The sequence below is a fragment of the Salvelinus alpinus genome, chromosome 38, assembly GCF_045679555.1.
Source record: "Salvelinus alpinus chromosome 38, SLU_Salpinus.1, whole genome shotgun sequence".
Classification (NCBI taxonomy): domain Eukaryota; kingdom Metazoa; phylum Chordata; class Actinopteri; order Salmoniformes; family Salmonidae; genus Salvelinus; species Salvelinus alpinus.
In genome coordinates, this window is record NC_092123.1 from 8865147 (window position 1) to 8886408 (window position 21262).

General features: G+C 41.9%; 1 protein-coding gene across 1 annotated transcript in view; it reads right to left on the reverse strand.

Annotated features, from left to right (window-relative positions):
- Window positions 1-21262, reverse strand: part of LOC139566155 (low-density lipoprotein receptor-related protein 1B-like) — a 207199-nt gene that overhangs the window by 159358 nt on the left and 26579 nt on the right. Inside the window, exon 2 of the mRNA XM_071387119.1 lies at window positions 4983-5120. Within this exon, the coding sequence (XP_071243220.1) occupies window positions 4983-5120 (138 nt within the window). The remainder of the gene's footprint in view (window positions 1-4982; window positions 5121-21262) is intronic.

A 21262-nucleotide genomic window follows, 5' to 3' on the forward strand; every position in this document is an offset into this window, starting at 1 on the left:
CCAAAACTCTTGAACGTGCCGTCCTTGGCCAGCTCTCCTGCTATCTCTCTCAGAATGACCTTCTTGATCCAAATCAGTCAGGTTTCAAGACTAGTCATTCAACTGAGACTGCTCTTCTCTGTGTCACGGAGGCGCTCCGCACTGCTAAAGCTAACTCTCTCTCCTCTGCTCTCATCCTTCTAGACCTATCGGCTGCCTTTGATACTGTGAACCATCAGATCCTTCTCTCCACCCTCTCCGAGTTGGGCATCTCCGGCGCGGCCCACGCTTGGATTGCGTCCTACCTGACAGGTCGCTCCTACCAGGTGGCGTGGCGAGAATCTGTCTCCGCACCACGTGCTCTCACCACTGGTGTCCCCCAGGGCTCTGTTCTAGGCCCTCTCCTATTCTCGCTATACACCAAGTCACTTGGCTCTGTCATATCCTCACATGGTCTCTCCTATCATTGCTATGCAGACGACACACAATTAATCTTCTCCTTTCCCCCTTCTGATAACCAGGTGGCGAATCGCATCTCTGCATGTCTGGCAGACATATCAGTGTGGATGACGGATCACCACCTCAAGCTGAACCTCGGCAAGACGGAGCTGCTCTTCCTCCCGGGGAAGGACTGCCCGTTCCATGATCTCGCCATCACGGTTGACAACTCCATTGTGTCCTCCTCCCAGAGTGCTAAGAACCTTGGCGTGATCCTGGACAACACCCTGTCGTTCTCAACTAACATCAAGGCGGTGACCCGTTCCTGTAGGTTCATGCTCTACAACATTCGCAGAGTACGACCCTGCCTCACACAGGAAGCGGCGCAGGTCCTAATCCAGGCACTTGTCATCTCCCGTCTGGATTACTGCAACTCGCTGTTGGCTGGGCTCCCTGCCTGTGCCATTAAACCCCTACAACTCATCCAGAACGCCGCAGCCCGTCTGGTGTTCAACCTTCCCAAGTTCTCTCACGTCACCCCGCTCCTCCGCTCTCTCCACTGGCTTCCAGTTGAAGCTCGCATCCGCTACAAGACCATGGTGCTTGCCTACGGAGCTGTGAGGGGAACGGCACCTCCGTACCTTCAGGCTCTGATCAGGCCCTACACCCAAACAAGGGCACTGCGTTCATCCACCTCTGGCCTGCTCGCCTCCCTACCTCTGAGGAAGTACAGTTCCCGCTCAGCCCAGTCAAAACTGTTCGCTGCTCTGGCACCCCAATGGTGGAACAAACTCCCTCACGACGCCAGTTCAGCGGAGTCAATCACCACCTTCCGGAGACACCTGAAACCCCACCTCTTTAAGGAATACCTAGGATAGGATAAAGTAATCCTTCTAACCCCCCCCCCCCCTTAAAAGAGTTAGATGCAGTATTGTAAAGTGGTTGTTCCACTGGATATCATAAGGTGAATGCACCAATTTGTAAGTCGCTCTGGATAAGAGCGTCTGCTAAATGACTTAAATGTAAATGTAAAATGTAAATGATTGAACCTCAGGCTGTATTGGTGCATCAGCACTGTGGTGCAGTGCTTTTGACCGCAGTGCCACCCAGGACCCCCTCAAAATTGCCAGTTTACTATTAGGCAACTAATTCATCCTCTGTTCCGATCAGGTAGTTGATGGAATAACTTTCTTGGCTAGTTTTCATATTAATGATAGTGAAACTTTATTCACAACTTATTATTGTTGTCCTGAGACATTTATTTCGTCATCTGTATTTGTCATACATCGCAGAGTATGATATCATGTTAATGTGTGTACTTTCATTGTATTGCTATTTGGAATGCTTTCCAAGTTTTTCACAAACAGTGATGTGTCATCAACTGTGAAACGGACTACAATGATGGGGCCTGACCTGTCCAGCTGAGTCACACGCGTTCTGATGGAGGAGATGGAGGACTCCACGATGGGACAGCCGGTCCTCCTGGAGACTGACGTCACACCCTGGTGGGAGGATACCTTCTACGAGGAGAGCACCAAGTCTCTAATGACCGTGGACAAGACGTTCATGCAGGCCAAGCAGACGGCGGCCATCTTCTTGAGTCTCAACCGTGTCCTGGCAACCATCTGGGTGGTAACTATTACATGGACTCAATGCTGTTATTTTTTTTAAGGTCTAATCACCTCTCTCCACATCTTTCTCTGGTTCCTCTGATTGTTTTCTACAATGCAGAGTGTCCACAGTGGGGAAATTGTAGTGTAAACATTTGAGAAGGTGATACTCTTGACTAGTGACTTGCAGGCACTGAGACCCAGCATGATGACTCCACAGGAGGCTGCTGAGAGGAAGACGGCTCATAATAATGGCTGGAATGGAGTCAATGGAAGGGTGTCAAAGGAATGTTCGCTACCATTCCATTTATTCCGTTCCAGCCATTACTATGAGCCCGTCCTCCCCAATTAAGGTGTTGATGATCAGGCTGTTGATTGTGGCCTGTGGAATGTTGTCCCACTCCTCTTCAATGGCTGTGTGCAGTTGCTGGATATTGGCGGGAACTGGAACACGCTGTCGTACACGTCGATCCAAAGCATCCCAAACATGCTCAATAGATGACATGTCTGGTGAGTATGCAGGCCATGGAAGAACTGGGACATTTTCGGGTTTCCAGGAATTGTATAGAGATCTTTGCGATTTCGCGCTGTGCATTATCATGCTGAAACATGAGGTGATGGAGGCGGATGAATTGCATGACAATGGGCCTCAGGATCTCGTCACAGAATCTCTCTGCATTCAAATTGCCATCGATGAAATGCATTTGTGTTCATTGTCCGTAGCTTATGCCTTCCCATACCATAACCCCACCGCCACCATGGGGCACTCTGTTCACAACGTTGACATCACACAATGCCATACACGCTGTCTGCCATCTGCCCAGTACCGTTGAATCCACGATTAATCCGTGAAGTGCACACTTCTCCAGTGTGCCAGTGGCCATTGAAGGTGAGCATTTGCCCACTGAAGTCAGGTCAAGACCCTAGTGAGGACGACGAGCACGCAGATTAGCTTCCCTGAGATGGTTTCTGACAGTTTTTGCAGAAATTCTTTGGTTGTGCAAACCCACAGTTTCATCAGCTGTCCAGTCTCAGACGATCCCGCAGATGAAGAAGACGGGCTGGCATGGTTACACATGGTCTGCGGTTGTGAGGCCAGTTGGACGTACTGCCAAATTCTATAATACGATGTTGGAGAGGCAGCTTTTGGTAGAGAAATTAATATTACATTCTCTGGCAACAGCTCTGGTGGATGTTCCTGCAGTCAGCATGCCAATTGCACGCTCCCTCAAAACTTGACACATCTGTGGCACTGTGTTGTGTGACAAAACTGCACATTCTAGAGTGCCTTGTATTGTCTCCAGCACAAGCTGCACCTGTGTAATGATCATGCTTTTAAGCAGCTTCTTGATATGCCACACCTGCCTTGATGACAGATATGCACACTCTTGGCATTCTCTCAGCCAGCTTCATGAGGTTGTCACCTGGAATACATTCAATGAACAGGTGTGCCTTGTTAAAAGTTGATTTGTGCAATTTCTTTCCTTCTTAATTGTGGATGGATTATATTGGAAAAGGAGAAATGCTCACTAACAGAGGTGTAAACAATTTTGTGCACAAAATTTGAGAGAAATAAGCTTTTTGTTTGTATATGGAACATTTCTGGGATATTTATTTCAGCTTATGAAACATGGGACCGACACTTTACATGTTACATTTATAATTCTGTTCAGAATAAATTGTCATGTTTGGATTGTTTCAAGAGTTCATAAAGAGCTATGAATTTTGATATATTCTATTGTACGGTAAGTGCTCTGGATGTATTGTTACAGGGACACTGTGTTACGCTGAAGGCAGATAGTGAAAAGAGGAGCGACACGTGTGCTCTTATCATTTTAATGTAGCTGACTAGATTAGAATCTTGGTATAATTTCCTGCCTATTGTTTTAACTAGCAAAGTGCAAAGAAATGTTAATTCAGGCTGGGCGTGAGTTTCTGCCTGAATATTTTCAAAGTCAGTGAATTCGTTCATACTTTGAGAACTTGTTAGTAACCTCCTCTGTGTATCACACACGTAGTGTTTTCTCTTGGAGATTCTTTTGAATTGAAGATATATGTAACCACGTTAAGTCTTACGTAGCTGATAGTCATTTACTTTGTAATGTATCATGTATTTCATGTACACTGGAATTGTTTGAGTGTTCATTATTTTGTGACTAATAAATCCTATTAGTTGAATTGAGTGAATGCACTCCTCGTTTTACAGAGTAATTAGTAGGTATATTGGTAAATATAACTTACACTAAACATAGTCTGTGCTTGGGTTCCACCTTGACATCCCTACATGACACAATAAATGAACCTTAACGAACATTACCGAAGGTGGCTCCCCTTCCTGTTCGGGTGGCGCTCGGCGGTCGTCGTCGCCGGTCTACTAGCTGCCACCGATCCCTTTTTCCCTTTTCGTTTGGTTGTGTCTAATTGTTTTCACCTGTTCATTGTTTGGTTGTTAGGGTGTGTTATTTAAGTTTGTTTAGCCCGCTTCTGTTTGTGCGGGTTTGTCATCTGTTTTGTATGAGGTGTTTCGTGTTTTGATGTGTTTTTTTCCACTGTCCGGATTATTGCCAGTGTGTACTATAGTGAAGTGGATTTTACGTCATATGTTTTGACGTTACCAGTTGTATTTTCTGGTTGGACATTAAAGTGTGGTTTTGTTCCCCGTATCCTTTGCTCTCTGCGCCTGACTCCTTACCCATTTTCCTCATCGAGCGTAACATGAACGCTAGAACATTGGTCGCCAGGATTACTGTAGCTATTTGTATCTGGTCTCTTAATAATTGCATGACGGCGCAAAATAGACACATGTTCATTATAGTCCCACTGAGAGGTGATGTAAGGCTAGATCCTCCAGAAATGTGCAGGGCCTGCTGCATTTATTCACATGATAATGAGGTCAGATTGATGAATGTCGTTTATTATTATATTCAACATCGTTTCGTTCAACTACACACTCACCTCGGCAGTGTACTCCTTCGTCATATCCGTCCTCACAATCTGTCGCTCCATCGCAAAGTTTATTGAAGTGGATGCACATTTTGGAGCCAATGCACTGCATGTGATTCGGCGGACATCTCACCAACTCAGCTTTTGTACCTAAAACGAGGATAAAAAAAGATCATTGGTTCAAAGTAATATTCTTGATTTGGTCATCAACATGAAGACATTGTGGGCTTATGAGAGCCGGTAAAGTTAAGCGGTCTTTCCCATGACAGAAGACACAAAGATGTATTTGGTCTATGCTAGACTGTCTTTAACGAGACTATTGTGTTGGTGGTATACTTTTACCATCCTCACATGTTCACCCCACCATTGCTTTAGTCTTGTCAAAATATACCGTGAATGTTTTCTTTAGAGTTGGTGCTTCATGGTTAACACCCAAGGTTTCCCTCTATTGTCTTTCCCTGTGGATCCATTCCCTGTGGATCCATTTTTATGATCCCAGCAAGAGGCTCATATATAATTTAGAAAATGTGCAAAAAATACATATACAGTACCAGTCAAAAGTTTGGACACACCTACTCATTCAAGGGTTTTTCTTTATTTTCACAATTTCTTACATATGTATCAGTACAAAGTATTTTTCATAATTTTTTACATATACTGTATATCAGTACAAAGTATTTTTCATAATTCTTTACATATATATCAGTACAAAGTATTTTTCATAATTCTTCACATATATATCAGTACAAAGTATATTTCATATTTTTTTCAAAGCAGTCTAGAATCAGTTTGTAATTAAATCACACAGACAGGGTTCATTTATTATATCCCACAGGGCTACTCAACATCTATTATAATCACTAAAGCAGAAAGCAATGTCTCGGCGAACCATTATTTGCTTATTGCAATACAAGAAAATAATCTACTGTAAATCGTATCTAACCTGATAGTCTGCAGCTATACAAATATATCACAGAGCAACCTTACCTCACTACTATTCCTCCATTATAGAAATGTGCCATTTTTTATGATTCTACAGATAACAGACAGAACAGGTAGAGGGCAGAACACACACGGATCCCCCACCAAATCAAACCCACCACAACCCCCCCATGCTCTGACAGAGCGCCACCCCAAAACCAGACTTATTAAAGCAGACATGATATACAATGAGGGCTCTAATTTAACAAACCTAACACAATGGTCAAGCTACGCGCTGGGCAGTAGCGTTATAGGTTCGGGGGTGTGTCGGAAATATTTTTGCTATTTTCACAAGCACAATTATCGGAACAGTTGCTGGCAGTAGGGAGAAAGGGCTGGGTCTTGATGAATAAACAAGTTGTCGGTGTGTCGAAGCTTGGAACCTCACTGGCCAATCAGGACGTGCTCCATGGCTAAATATGCGGTTGCTTCAAGGTGTATGTTTACGGTCTTTTATGTATTGAATCAACTCCGATTCCAATGTTAGTCCATTATAGTTTGTTAGACAGCTTATAGAATAAAAATAACAAAATGTAGACCTATCCCATCTTTGCTAAATATGTTAACCTGAACCTGTTTGCAGTCCACATTGTTCTAAGTAATTGCATGGCTTCCATGTTGAAATATGTACAGTGCCTTTGGAAAGTATTCAGACCCCTTGACTTTTTCCACATTTTGCTACGTTACAGCCTTATTCAAAAAAAAATCCTCAGCAAACTACACACAATACACCGTAATGACAAAGCGAAAACAGTTTTTTTTTTTTATTGCAAATGTATCAAAAAGAAAAAACAGAAATACCCTTTGCTATGAGACTCGAAATTGAGCTCAGATGTATCCTGTTTCTATTGATCATCCTTGAGATGTTTCTACAACTTGATTGGAGTCCACCTGTGGTAAATTCAATTGATTGGACGTGATTTGGAAAGGCACACAGAGATCTACTGTCAACTGTGGGACCTTATATAGACAGCTGAGACAGGATTGTGTCGAGGCACAATATGCAGCATTGAAGGTCTCTAAAAACACAGTGGCCTCCATCATTCTTAAATGGAAGAAGTTTGGAACCACCAAGACTCTTCCTACAGCTGGCCGCCTGGCCAAACTGAGCAATCGGGGGAGAAGGGCCTTGGTCAGGGAGGTGACCAAGAACCCAATGGTCACTCTGACAGAGCTCTAGAGTTCCTCTGTGGAGATGAGAGAACCTTCCGGAAGGACAACCATCTCTGCAGCACTCCACTAATTAGGCCTTTCTGGTAGTGTCCAAACGGAAGCCACTCCTCAGTAAAACACACATGACAGCCTGCTTGAAGTTTGCCAAAAGGCACCTAAAGAATCTTCAAACCAAGATTGAACTCTTTGGCCTAAATACCAAGCATCACGTCTGGAGGAAATCTGGTACCGCTCATCACCTGGCCAATACCATCCCTGCGGTGAAGCATGGTGGTGGCAGCATCATGCTGTGGGGATGTTTTTCAGCAGCAGGGACTGGGAGACTCGTCAAGATCGAGGCAAAGATGAACAGAGCAAAGTACAGAGTTCCTTGATGAAAACCTGCTCCAGAGTGCTCAGGACCTCAGACTTGGGCAAAGGTTTACCTTCCAACAGGACAACGATCCTAAGCACACAGCCAGGACAACGATCCTAAGCACACCGCCAAGACAACGCAGGAGTGGCTTCGGGACAAGTCTCTGAATGTCCTTGAGTGGCCCACCCAGAGTCCGGACTTGAACCCGATCGAACATCTCTTGAGAGACCTGAAAATATCTGTGCAGCAACGCTCCCCATCCAACCTGACAGAGCTTGAGAGGATCTGCAGAAAAGAATGGGAGAAACTCCCTAAATACAGGTGTGCAAAGCTTGTAGCATCATACCCAAGAAGACTTGAGGCTGTAATCGCTGCCAAAGGTGTTTCAACAAAGTACTGAGTAAAGGGTCTGAATACTTATGTAAATGTTATATTTCAGTTTCTTATTTTTAATAAATTGTTTAACATTTCTACAAACCTGTTTTTGATTTGTCATTATTGGGTATTGTGTGTAGATTGACATGTGGGAAAAAACGATTTAATCAATTTTAGAAGAAGGCTGTAACGTAACAAAATGTGGAAAAAGTCAAGGGGCCTGAATACATTCCGAATGCACTGTAGGTGTTAGAATATCAAAGCCTTCATCAAAACCCCACTCTCACATTTATCTCACATTTGAATGTGTTACCTGAGGGTAAAAAGTAACACTTAAAATGTATGAAAAGGTGAATTTGTATGTGAAGAAACAATATGACTACAGTTGGTTTTTGAGTGAATTCAGACCGGATTTAATGTTGGCCTTTTGTGTCCCACAGAATGACTTGTTTGTTTGCCGTGTTGCAAAATTATTCAGGGGTGGTTCAACGGATCGTTTCTCACCCCTCAACAGTAAACAGGCAGCACACCTTGCCAGGAATCTCTCTAATATGTTATGTGTCATGTTCAGTGGTGAGCAGCAAAGTAGGTGTCCAACTCTGACTGTCACAATATCAAGAAGTTCCACTGCTGATATTAGCTGTCCTTTTTGTCAACTTTATGATGTTTGAAAATGTATGAGTTGTTAGCTTCAATCTAAGTGTTGATTTATGGCACTTAGCTGAAGACTTCATTCAGTGATATCTACCTAACTGGTGGCAACCTAACATGAGTTCTCATTAGAATCTATTTGACATTTTAGTCATTTAGCAGACGCTCTTATCCGGAGCAATAAGGGGTTCATGCCTTGCTCAAGGGCACAACAACAGAATTTTCACCTGGTCGTCTCTGGGATTCAAACCAGCAACCTGCCACCCCATATTTCTTGCACGTTTACTATTCACTGCCTGTGTGTTTTGGGTTGGTGATACAAATTTGTTAGGCTGAAATTAAGGCCATTGACATTCCGTGATGTTAACAGAATGTGACTGATTTGTTTTTAATAATTGTTAGAATATCAAAGCCACTCTCACATTTAAAAATACATTTCTGGGAAGAAACAATGTGATATTTTTTGCAGTGACAGTTTGTTTTTAAATCCAGCCCAGCCTAATGTTTTTTTGTTGCCGTGGTGCACATTTGAATGTGTTACCCTGAGGGCTCTATTTTTGGCCGGTGTTAAGGTGGCGCTAGTGTCAAACTCAAGTTAGTTTGCAATATCGTCATGTAAAAACTGGCGCACTGGCATTTTCCAGCCACAAGGCCAGGTTCGGTTATTTATCTTGCTTGCGTTCAGATGGGAGGAGTGGAAATATTTGAGGCGTGTCCATAAAAAGATAGTCCAAAGTGCTAATTTCAGGCAGCGCTGGCAGGGATATTTAAGACCAAACAAAAGCTGGTTTTAGTGTTAACCCAGTTGGCTATGGCATGAATTTTGATGGCGGAAACGCAGCCTATCCAGCTGTGATGCACACTGCCCATATGCTCATAGAACAAGGTGTGCTTTTGGTGCCTGTATACTTCCTATTTAAAAACATAAAACGTTCATGTTTTTTCCCCCCATTTCGTTTTATTTGATTACAAACCAAGCATGCCCTCCTCTCATTGTATGCCATTTTCTTTTTTTCCTGCCCAATGCAATCAAGTCGGCTAGTCAAGACCATTGATAAAGTGTTTGGCTCGAGAGACCGCTTGGAAATAAATCTTAATCAACAAAAGTTTATTAAAAGATCAAGTTTGAGAGGAGCAAAACAGTGAGTTATAAATCCCTTTTAGTCAATGTATTGTAGGCAGGCCTACATTATTTTTGCCATGCTTTGGACGTGCGTAAAACCCCCTCCATGATGATGTAGGCTACATGTGTCCATGCCCATCATGAAACAAGAGATGAGAACCTCGGAGAATAGCGGCGAACCTCGTATTAGAAGTTATTTTCCTGTAACAATTGTTTGTTTTCTGTTTCATATTTTTAAAACCCAAGCCCTCCCTAAGCTACCGAGTGGCACAGCGGTCTAAGGCACTGCATCTCAGTGCAATAGGTGTCACTACAGGCTGTATCACATCTGGCTGTGATTGAGAGTACCATAGGGTGGCACACATTTGGCCCAGCATTGGCCAGGGTAGGCCATCATTGTCAATATGAATTTTTTCTTAACTGACTTGCCTAGTTAAATAAAGGCTGACCCTAGGACTACTATAACGAAGGCTGGCCCAACAGCAATGCATCATATGTTTTTTTTATCCTGCCGATTTGATAATTCACTGGCATGGTTTTATGGTGAGAATGTCAGTGGCGTGCATGCAATGCAACTTCAGGAGAAGTGTGAATGTGATCTGTAAGATGGTGCCAATATGTACAGTTGAAGTTGGAAGTTTACATACACCTTAGCCAAATACATTTAAACTCAGTTTTTCACAATTCCTGACATTTAATCCTAGTAAAAATCCCCTGTCTTCGGTCAGTTAGGATCACCACTTTATTTTAAGAATGTGAAATGTCAGAATAATAGTAAAGAGAATTATTTATTTCAGCTTTTGTTTCTTTCATCACATTCCCAGTGGGTCAGAAGTTTACATACACTCAATTAATATTTGGTAGCATTGCCTTTAAATTGTTTAACTTGGGTCAAACGTTTCCGGTGGCCTTCCACAAGCTTCCCACAATATGTTGGGTGAATTTTGGCCCGTTCCTCCTGACAGAGCTGGTGTAACTGAGTCAGGTTTGTAGGCCTCCTTGCTCGCACATGCTTTTTCAGTTCTGCCCACAAATGTTCGATAGGATTGAGGTCAGGGCTTTGTGGTGGCCACTCAAATACCTTGACTTTGTTGTCCTTAAGCCATTTTGCCACAACTTTGGAAGTATGCTTGGGGTCATTGTCCATTTGGAAGCTTTAACTTCCTGACTAATGTCTTGAGATGTTGCTTCAATATATCCACATTATTTTATTTTCCTCATGATGCCATCTATTTTGTGAAGTGCACCAGTGCCTCCTGCAGCGAAGCACCCCCACAACATGATGCTGCCACCCCCGTGCTTCACGGTTGGGATGGTGTTCTTCGGCTTGCAAGCGTCACCCTTTTTCATCCAAACATAATGATGGTCATTATGGCCAAACAGTTCTATTTTTGTTTCATCAGACCAGAGGACATTTCTCCAGAAAGTACAATCTTTGTCCCCATGTGCAGATGCAAACCGTAGTCTGGAATTTTTATGGCGGTTTTGGAGCAGTGGCTTCTTCCTTGCTGAGCGGCCTTTCAGGTTATTTTTTTTTTTTTTACCGTTATTTTACCAGGTAAGTTGACTGAGAACACGTTCTCATTTGCAGCAACAACCTGGGGAATAGTTACAGGGGAGAGGAGGGGGATGAATGAGCCAATTGTAAACTGGGGATTATTAGGTGACCGTGATGGTTGAGGGCCAGATTGGGAATTTAGCCAGGACACCGGGGTTAACACCCCTACTCTTACGATAAGTGCCATGGGATCTTTAATGACCTCAGAGAGTCAGGACACCCGTTTAACGTCCCATCCGAAAGACGGCACCCTACACAGAGCAGTGTCCCCAATCACTGCCCTGGGGCATTGGGATCTTTGTTTAGACCAGAGGAAAGAGTGCCTCCTACTGGCCCTCCAACACCACTTCCAGCAGCACCTGGTCTCCCATCCAGGGACTGACCAGGACCAACCCTGCTTAGCTTCAGAAGCAAGCCAGCAGTGGTATGCAGGGTGGTATGCTGCAGGTTATGTCGATATAGGACTCGTTTTACTGTGGATATAGATACTTTTGTACCTGTTTCCTCCAGCATCTTCACAAGGTCCTTTGCTGTTGTTCTGGGATTGATTTGTGCTTTTCGCACCAAAGTACGTTCATCTCTAGGAGACAGAACGTGTCTCCTTCCTAAGCGGTATGACGGCTGCGTGGTCCCATGGTGTTTATACTTGCGCACTATTGTTTGTACAGATGAACGTGGTACCTTCAGGCATTTGGGAAAAAAAATTCTGAGGTCTTGGCTGATTTCTTTGGATTTTCCCATGATGTCAAGCAAAGAGGCAGTGAGTTTCAAGGTAGGCCTTGAAATACATCCAACAGGTACACCTCCAATTGACTCAAATGATGTCAATTAGCCTATCAGAAGCTTCTAAAGCCATGACATCATTTTCTGGAATTTTCCAAGCTGTTTAAAGGCACAGTCAACTCAGTGTATGTAAACTTCTGACCCACTGGAATTGTGATACAGTGAATTATAAGTGAAATAATCTGTCTGTAAACAATTGTTGGAAAAATGACTTGTGTCATGCACAAAGTAGATGTCCTAACTGACTTGCCAAAACTACAGTTTGTTAACAAGACATTTGTGGATTGATTGAAAAACGAGTTTCAATGACTCCAACCTAAGTGTATGTAAACTTCCGACTTCAACTGTATATAAAACATTATATTTTTGGAGCATTATAAGTAGGGGTGGGAGTGAACGTTTTCCCTTTCTTTTTATCCTTTTTGGATCTTTTTGGATCTTTGTGGAGCTACTGTGAAAAGTTTAGATGTTTGTAAAACCCTGTGTTGTTTTAATAGTATATGCCCAAGGGAAGCAACTATGGTGCCTGCAATTGTGGTGCCTGTAATTGTATTTAGACATTTACCCTGTTTAAAACAAGTTGTTTCGTTTTAGGAAAATTTGATCGGAATTATTCACTCTCTTTTTAGTGACTTTAATCTTGCTTAGTGACAACATTTGGAATGTCCATACTCAGCCAAAATACAATTTACAGTAAGCCTAGCCCATATCTTAGTGTGAATGCTACACTACGCATCACAGGAGGTTGGTGGCACCTTAATTGGGGAGAACGGGCTCGTGGTAATGGCTGGAGTGGAATGGTATCAAATACATCAAACACATGGTTTCCAGGTGTTTGGTGCCATTCCATTTGCTCCGTTCCGGGCCTTGGTTATGAGCCATCCTCCCCCCGTCCCTCCCTCCTGTGGTATGTACAGTGCACTCTGAAAGTCTTTACTTTTCCCACATCAATCTACACACACCCCATAATGACAAAACAAAAAATGTTTTTTAGAAAATGTTTTTAATAAAAAACTGAAATATTACATTTACATAAGTATTCAGACCCTTTACTCAGTACTTTTTTCCTCCACAGAGGAAATCTGGAGCTCTGTCAGAGTGAACATCGGTGTCTTGGTCATCTCCCTGACCAAGGCCCTTCTCCCCCGATTGCTCAGTTTGGCAGGGCGGCCAACTCTAAGAAGAGTCTTGGTGGTTCCAAACTTCTTCCTTTTAAGAGTCATGGAGGCCACTGTGTTCTCTGGGACCTTCAATGCTGCAGAAATGTTTTGATACCTTTCCCCAGAGCAGTGCCTCGACACAATCCTGTCTCAGAGCTCTATGGACAATTCCTTCAACCTCATGGCTTGGTTTTTGCTATGACATAGCTGTCTGTATAAGTTCCCACAGTTGACAGTGTATGTGCCTTCCAATCAATTGAATTTACCACAGGTGGACTCCAATCAAGTTGTAGAAACATCTCAAGGATGAACAATGGTAGCAGGATGCACCTGAGCTCAATTTCGAGTCTCATAGCAAAGGGTCTGAATACTTATGTAAATAAGGTATTTCTGTTTTTAAAATGTTAATATATTTGCAAACAATTCTAAAAAACTGTTTTCGCTTTGTCATTATGGGGTATTGTGTGTAGAAAAACATGTATTTCATCCATTTTAGAATAAGGTAACGTAACAAAATGTGGAAAAAGTCAAGGAGTCCGAATGCACTGTATATATGCACTTTTCATCAAATGAATGTGTTTTTCCCTCGGTAAACTTTGGTAAAATAATCACAGTGATTACAATATGCTTGTTGTGTTGCACAGAATTAATGTGTTCTTAGAAAATATCCCATGATGAACAACTTACACAGAAGTTCAGATGTTTGCATGAATAATCTTAGCAAGTTAGGATACAATCAAGAATTCTTCCATACTTGTTCGTCAATTTAGCTTTTCCTGCTTTTCCTGCTTTTCCAAACCACAGATTGCACAGATACAAACAAATGGAAATGAATCAAATGATTTGCATATAATAGTTATTTAGTTAGGACGTGGGCAAGTCAGGCTAGCTCAGGACAGACCCACTAACATACAGCACAAGTCCAGGTTCAAAGACAAACAATGACAGCATGGCCTTTAATGTTGATTTAATAAAAACTGCATATCCTGCAGTTTAATACCACGACGCTATGCTACATTACTCTGACAAACCTCCCTCCTGCAGGTGCCAATCCTCCAGGGGAAGAGATAATGTACATTCACAAGCCATTGAGTTTTATTTGATGCGTCTGTGTTGGTAAAGTCACCCAAACATATTTTCATTAACACAAGGTCCTTACATTGAGTAGTATGTAAGGGTAAGTCCTTACATCATTTACAACTCACATTCTCTTCAAATCTGAATACTTTCCAAATGCACTGTATAACACAACAAAGGACACCATTTTTTATTTTATTTAACTAGGCAAGTCAGTTAAGAACAAATTCTTATTTTCAATGACGGCCTAAGAACAGTGGGTTAACTGCCTTGTTCAGGGGCAGAACAACAGATTTTTACCTTGTCAGCTCGGGGATTTGATCTTGCAACCTTTCGGTTACTAGTCCAACACTCTAACCACTAGGCTACCTGCCGCCCCATTTGTGTCGGATAGAGCAGGACTCCTTCAGTAGACCAGCGATCTCAGGCTCCTAAATTGAGTTAGATGATGGTTGAGGATGGTGATGCCAAGTGATGCCAGATAATGGTCATGCCAGATGATGTCCATAAGGAAGTCTGGTCTCATTGATCAAAAAGCAGCCGGTGCTGAGGCGCATTTTTTAAAGCCAGCTAGCTAGCCAAACCAGAGTCAACCTGCCATCAATCCTGCAACTCCATGGGTAAAAACAACCAGATACTGCATATCCAATCAACAACTCAATGACAAAAAAAAGTGAATAAAAAAGAATATATATGTACAAAATGTACAAAGTTCTGTTTAGGCTGCCTTCCGGCGCTGTTTTTATAATTAGCTGGCAAAACAGAGTATCAGATTTCACCCGAAACAACATCGATTCAATATTTACAATATAAATGGATCAAGTCATTAAAAACGAAAATATCAAATTCTGAAAATACACACATTTTGAAGTGACGCTGAGGGAGCTGAGGGAGCCCGCTGAGGGAGTGTCAGTTTAGAAGTGGCTGTCAAAACGAGGTATATTTATTTTTGGAGAGAAAAGGATCGAGGACAAAAACAAAGTTTAAAACACATAAACAAGCAGCTTCTCTGAAGGCCTAGCAGAGCAGCACAAAAGATGCTGTCAGAAGTTTAAGTGCCTGACAGCCAAGAAATGTCTTCAATGGGTCTGTCTGTATCCTTTTGGAGATCAACAATTTAGAACACCTGCACTATACCCAAACATAGTATAACACTACAACAATACATGGCAGAATTGTACATTGACAATTACATTGGTAATCAAACATTTTAGGTAATAGTATACTCCTCAACTTGAGTATCAACAAACTATGTAAATAGACTATACTGTAAATAATGAAATGTATAAATCAACTATGTGGTTTAAATGGCTTTCCTACAATCAAATAAATGAAGTCTGTAATATTATAATGATAATTTATCAGAGGTGAACAAACATATTACTTTGGTTAGTTTTTTAAATAGATTTGCTAGAAATAACTGCATGGGCTCATAGAAACAGACCCAATAGTCATGTTTAAGTCTTCTACACCCTGTTCCTGAAAAGGAAACTTTGCTGAGAACGTTGACAAGTTCACCACCTCCTTCTGCCTGTCAGACTCACAGTCTGTGATCACTAGGAGAAGTGACGTGCTTCGCTCAAGATATCAAACCTTCACAAGAACTAGAGCAAGGGCAGGTCAAGTTTTTACATTAGAACAAGCCGAAAGGGAACGTTTTATGGTTTGGTGAACAACAATTTATCAACTTTATTAAATTCCGGGTAAGGGCCGTATAAAATCTGTTTTACGTTTAGCCCAATCCATTTTTTTGCTCAACTAATTTGGATGTTCTCAGTCCACAACAATGCTTAAATCCCATCAGGGGTCCACTTTTTTGGAGAGTCTAAAGAGTTTCCACTTTAATTAAAGTGTGCAGAGACTGTTGTGTTTGGCTAGCAGTGTTTCTGTAGCCTATTGCACATGTGATGGCAGAGTTGGCCCACCCTATTAATAAAAATCATCATGATATCATTTTGCCAGGTAGGCCTACTTTGCAGGCAACATTTAACTGGGATGGTTTTTGGGAAAGCCTTTGTGTTGTAGCTAACTGGCTACAGCATAAACAGGCACATTCCCATCATGCTGTTACTTCTTCAGAAAGTTGCAGGAAATAAACTATAAACTACTGCAATGAATAACTACTTTTCTAATAAGCTCAATTAATTAATGTTCAACTAAGTAAAAAAATGACGTATATATTGTTCAAAATGTCTAGATTCCGTGATTCCGTCCGCGTTTTCCCGCATCATATATTTATAGTATACTACAGTTTATACTGAATGGAGGCGGCTCAGTATAATCTATTACTGGATTCTCAATTACAGTCTGGTACTTCACAGGGATCATTGTTCTGCCAGGAAAGTGGCCTCTCATAATCACATGTTTTTTCTCAAATTATTCACCCTGCTTTTTTTAATCAATCATTTCTGCTGGTAAATATCAGAAAAAGAACAGAGCAAAGACTCAAGCAGTGTCACACAGTTTAAAAGCTCCAAATGATAGTCTGTCCACATGGGAGATGAATAAATAATTAGTCGTGAAAAATTTGTCAGGCAGAATTTAAACTATATTAAGCTGTAGCTATCTCCCATGGGGCCCAATTGAGTGCAATTTTCAAGAGGAGCTCAGCCCTTATGCCTTTAGGGCAACTTTCAGCACTGGGGCTTCCATTCAAAAGAATGGCTGTGGGTCTTCACAGAGCTAGCTATAACTTTGATGCCTATCCACTTGATGTCGGCTATCTTAACAAACATAGAAACAAGACCATGAGAACCTGAGATCTATTCCTTACACACAACTGTAGTTCACGTCTCACTTTCCAAGAAAGGAAGATGCATTGCATCACCTGCATTTGAGGGTCGAACCAGAGGAAAACATACTACCATAACAGCAGGATATAGTCTGTGGTACCTTCATGATTGTTTTCTTAGGAGCTTCATTCCTTGCGCCCCGCAGAGAAAGTGGGCAGGACACCTCGCCTCATAAAAGCAAGAGTCACTATACATTCATCTGCTTTCACAACAAATGAATTATTTGTGTAGGAAAAAAACAAGAGAAGAAGAGAGACTACCTCAGCAGAAGAGGTTCAAACGGAGTTGCTCCACTTCGCTGTGTCTTACCATCCCAGGGTGAAACCGTTGCTTTGTAAAAACTCATCCTAAGTCTGATGTTGAATAGTGTTGTTGTTTGATAGCTTAGTACACATAGCCACATAATAAAAAACGACTTTGTAGCTCATGTTCTCATTAGCTCAAACTGGTTTAAAAGTATTGAGTCATCTGTCTTGGAACATTTGGTTCCTGGTTTCAGCCAATATAGAAACACTACAAATAATAGCCTAGAGATTAAAAAACAAACACTTTCTGACTTTCCCAGTACTTTCTCAGGTCATTTTCATAATGTGCACCTCTGTAGCTATTGGATAAATGTCTCATATCATTGACTATTAGGAGCTCCAATAAATCCTTAATCTTTCAACCTTTTAGGATGCAAAGCAGTGCAGGCAAACTTAACAGGAGACAAATCCATGTCATCTTTAAATGAACAAACCTTCATTAGGAACCTAACGCAACCTTCCATTCTGCAGAAGGTCAGGTATTTTTCCCTCTACAACAGCCGTCTATCAAGCAATTATCAACACACACACACACACACACACACACACACACACACACACACACACACACACACACACACACACACACACACACACACACACACACACACACACACACACACACACACACACACACACACACACACACACACACACACACACACACACACACACAGTCTGTTGGAGTCAGAGTCCTGATCCTCTGAATAATTCCCCCACTAAGAATACATGAATAATTTATTGGGCTCATTTAAAAAATTCTGAGTGGATTTCACAGTCATGCTACTTAATATTATTTCCCTTGGCATGGACAGAAACACCTTTAAAGCAGGAGTGCTGTGTGCCAGGTTATGAGTTTTGGTTTTGGTTTTGGGACGGTCAGTGTTTCAGATAGATTTGTTCATACAGAGCAGTGGTTCCCAAACGTTTTATAGTCCCGTACCCCTTCAAACATTCAACCTCCAGCTGCATACCCCCTCTAGCACCAGGGTCAGCGCACTCTCAAATGTTGCCTGCCACACACACACACGATACGATACATTTATTAAACATAAGAATGAGTGTGAGTTTTTGACACAACCCGGCTCGTGGGAAGTGACAAAGAGCTCTTATAGGACCAGGGCACAAATAATAATATAATAATAATTTATTTTGCCATCTTACATATAAAATGTTATTTGTTAATCGAAAATTGTGAATAACTCACCACAGGTTAATGAGAATGGTGTGCTTGAAAGGATGCACATACATTGGCTTGCGAAATGATTCACCCCCTTGGCATTTTTCAAATTTTGTTGCCTTACACCCTGGAATTTTTGGGGGGTTTGTATCATTTGATTTACACAACATGTCTACCACTTTGAAGATGCAAAATATTTTTTATTGTGAAACAAATGAGAAATAAGACAAAAAAACTGAAAACTTGAGCGTGCATAACTATTCACCCCCCCAAAGTCAATACTTTGTAGAGACACCTTTTGCAGCAATAACAGCTGCAGGTCTCTTGGGGTATTTCTCTATAAGCTTGGCACATTTAGCCACTGGGATTTTTGCCCATTCTTCAAGGCAAAACTGCTCCAGCTCCTTCAAGTTGGATGGGTTCCGCTGGTGTACAGCAATCTTTAAGTCATACCACAGATTCTCAATTGGATTGAGGTCTGGGCTTTGACTAGGCCATTCCAAGACATTTACATGTTTCCCCTTAAACCACTCGAATATTGCTTTAGCAGTGTGCTTAGGGTCATTGTCCTGCTGGAAGGTGAACCTCCATCCCAGTCTCAAATCTCTGGAAGACTGAAAGGTTTCCCTCAAGATTTTCCCTGTATTTAGCGCCATCCATCATTCCGTCAATTCTGACCAGTTTCCCAGTCCCTGCCGATGAAAAACATCCCCACAGCATGATGCTGGCACCACCATGCTTCACTGTGGGGATATTGTTCTCGGGGTGATGAGAGGTGTTGGGTTTGCGCCAGACATACCGTTTTCCTTGATGGCCAAAATGCTCAATTTTAGTCTCATCTGACTAGAGTACCTTCTTCCATATGTTTGGGGAGTCTCCCACATGCCTTTTGGCAAACACCAAACATGTTTGCTTATTTTTTTCTGGCCTCTCTTCCATAAAGCCCAGCTCTGTGGAGTGTAAGGCTTAAAGTGGTCCTATGGACATATACTCCAATCTACGCTCTTTGTTGCCTCTCTGATTAATGCCCTCCTTGCCTGGTCCATGAGTTTTGGTGGGCGGCCCTCTCTTGGCAGGTTTGTTGTGGTGCCATGTTCTTTCCATATTGTAATAATGGATTTAATGGTGCTACGTGGGATGTTCAAAGTTTTGGGATATTTTTTTATAACCCAACCCTGATCTGTACTTCTCCACAACTTTGTCCCTGACCTGTTTGGAGAGCTCCTTGGTCTTCATAGTGCCGCTTGCTTTGTGGTGCCCCTTGCTTAGTGGTGTTGCAGACTCTGGGGCCTTTCAGAACAGATGTATATATACTGAGATCATGTGACAGATCATGTGACACTTAGATTGCACAAAGGTGGACTTTATAACTTTATTTAACTAATTATGTGACTTCTGAAGGTAATTGGTTGCACCAGATCTTATTTAGGGGCTTCATAGCAAAGGGGGTGAATACATATGCACGCACCACTTTTCCGTTTTTTTTTTTTTTTAAACAAGTAATTTTTTAAATTTCCCTTCTCCAATTTGGACTATTTTGTGTGTCCATTACATTAAATCCAAATAAAAATCTATTTAAATGACAAAATCGGAAAAACGCCAAGGGGGTGAATACTTTTGCAAGGCACTGTAACTCTGCAATGTTGGGTTGTATTGGGAGTCTCAATCTTAAATCATTTTCCACAACCAGTCTGTGCCTGTATTTAGTTTTCATGCTAGTGAGGGCCGAGAATCCACTCTCACATAGGTATGTGGTTGCAAAGCGCATCAGAGTCTTAACAGCATGAATTGCCAAGGCAGGATACTCTGAGCGCAAAGTATCCTGCGGTTTGCAGAAGAGTTTGTCTTCCTTAATTGACCCCCCATAAACGTAACGGACATATACCAGGAGCTGGGCCAGGCCCGCCACGTTTGTTGACTCATCCAGCTGTAATGCATAGAATTCACTGGCTTGTATGCGAAGCAGTAATTGTTTCAAAACATCTCCTGCCATGTCACTGATGCGTCGTGAAACGGTGTTGTTTGATGAGGGCATTGTCTGTATAGTTCTTTTGGCCTTTTCCCCCAGCATTGTCCCAGCCATATCCATTGTCCCAGTCATATTAAGTCCTCCACAATAGTATGGGGCATGCCTGTCCAAGCCACTCGGTAGCTCACCTTACAAGACGCTTTTTAGCACATTCTTATTAATGGTATCTGTTGCTTTTATACATGTCTTACTACTTGACAGTCGTCATAATTCTCGTTCAAAAAACTCCTGTGGCTTATTTTTCAAATTGGCATGTTTTGTTTATATTTTTGTTGTTTTGTTTATATATTTTGTATGTTTTATTTGGCGTACCCCAGTTTGGGAATACCTGCTATAGAGTATGGGATCACAAACTGATCTTGACAAATCTCTTTCTCTCTGCTACATGACTAATTTTGTGTAGTCACGAAGCGAAGGTAAAAGGTTGCTGTTTGCTTGTAAGACAAAGTATCAATGACTGCCCTGCAAAACAGCAGTCAGAGCAGAATTGATTTAACATATACAGTACCTGGACCTTTAAACTCCGCATTGATCCAATTCTCTTTGGTTCTCTGCTGACATCACATTCAACAAATACCAACAACTTTCCCATGGTTGTTGTTGTTGACCTTGCGATGGCTTGTATTACTTTCAGCCAGTGATCATGTCCAGAACTTTATTAACCTTTGAACGTGTATGGCACTATTCAAAAGGAAAACAAACACAATGGCATCCAAGGTTGTCGTTATCCATCCTTGAGGTTTATTTGAG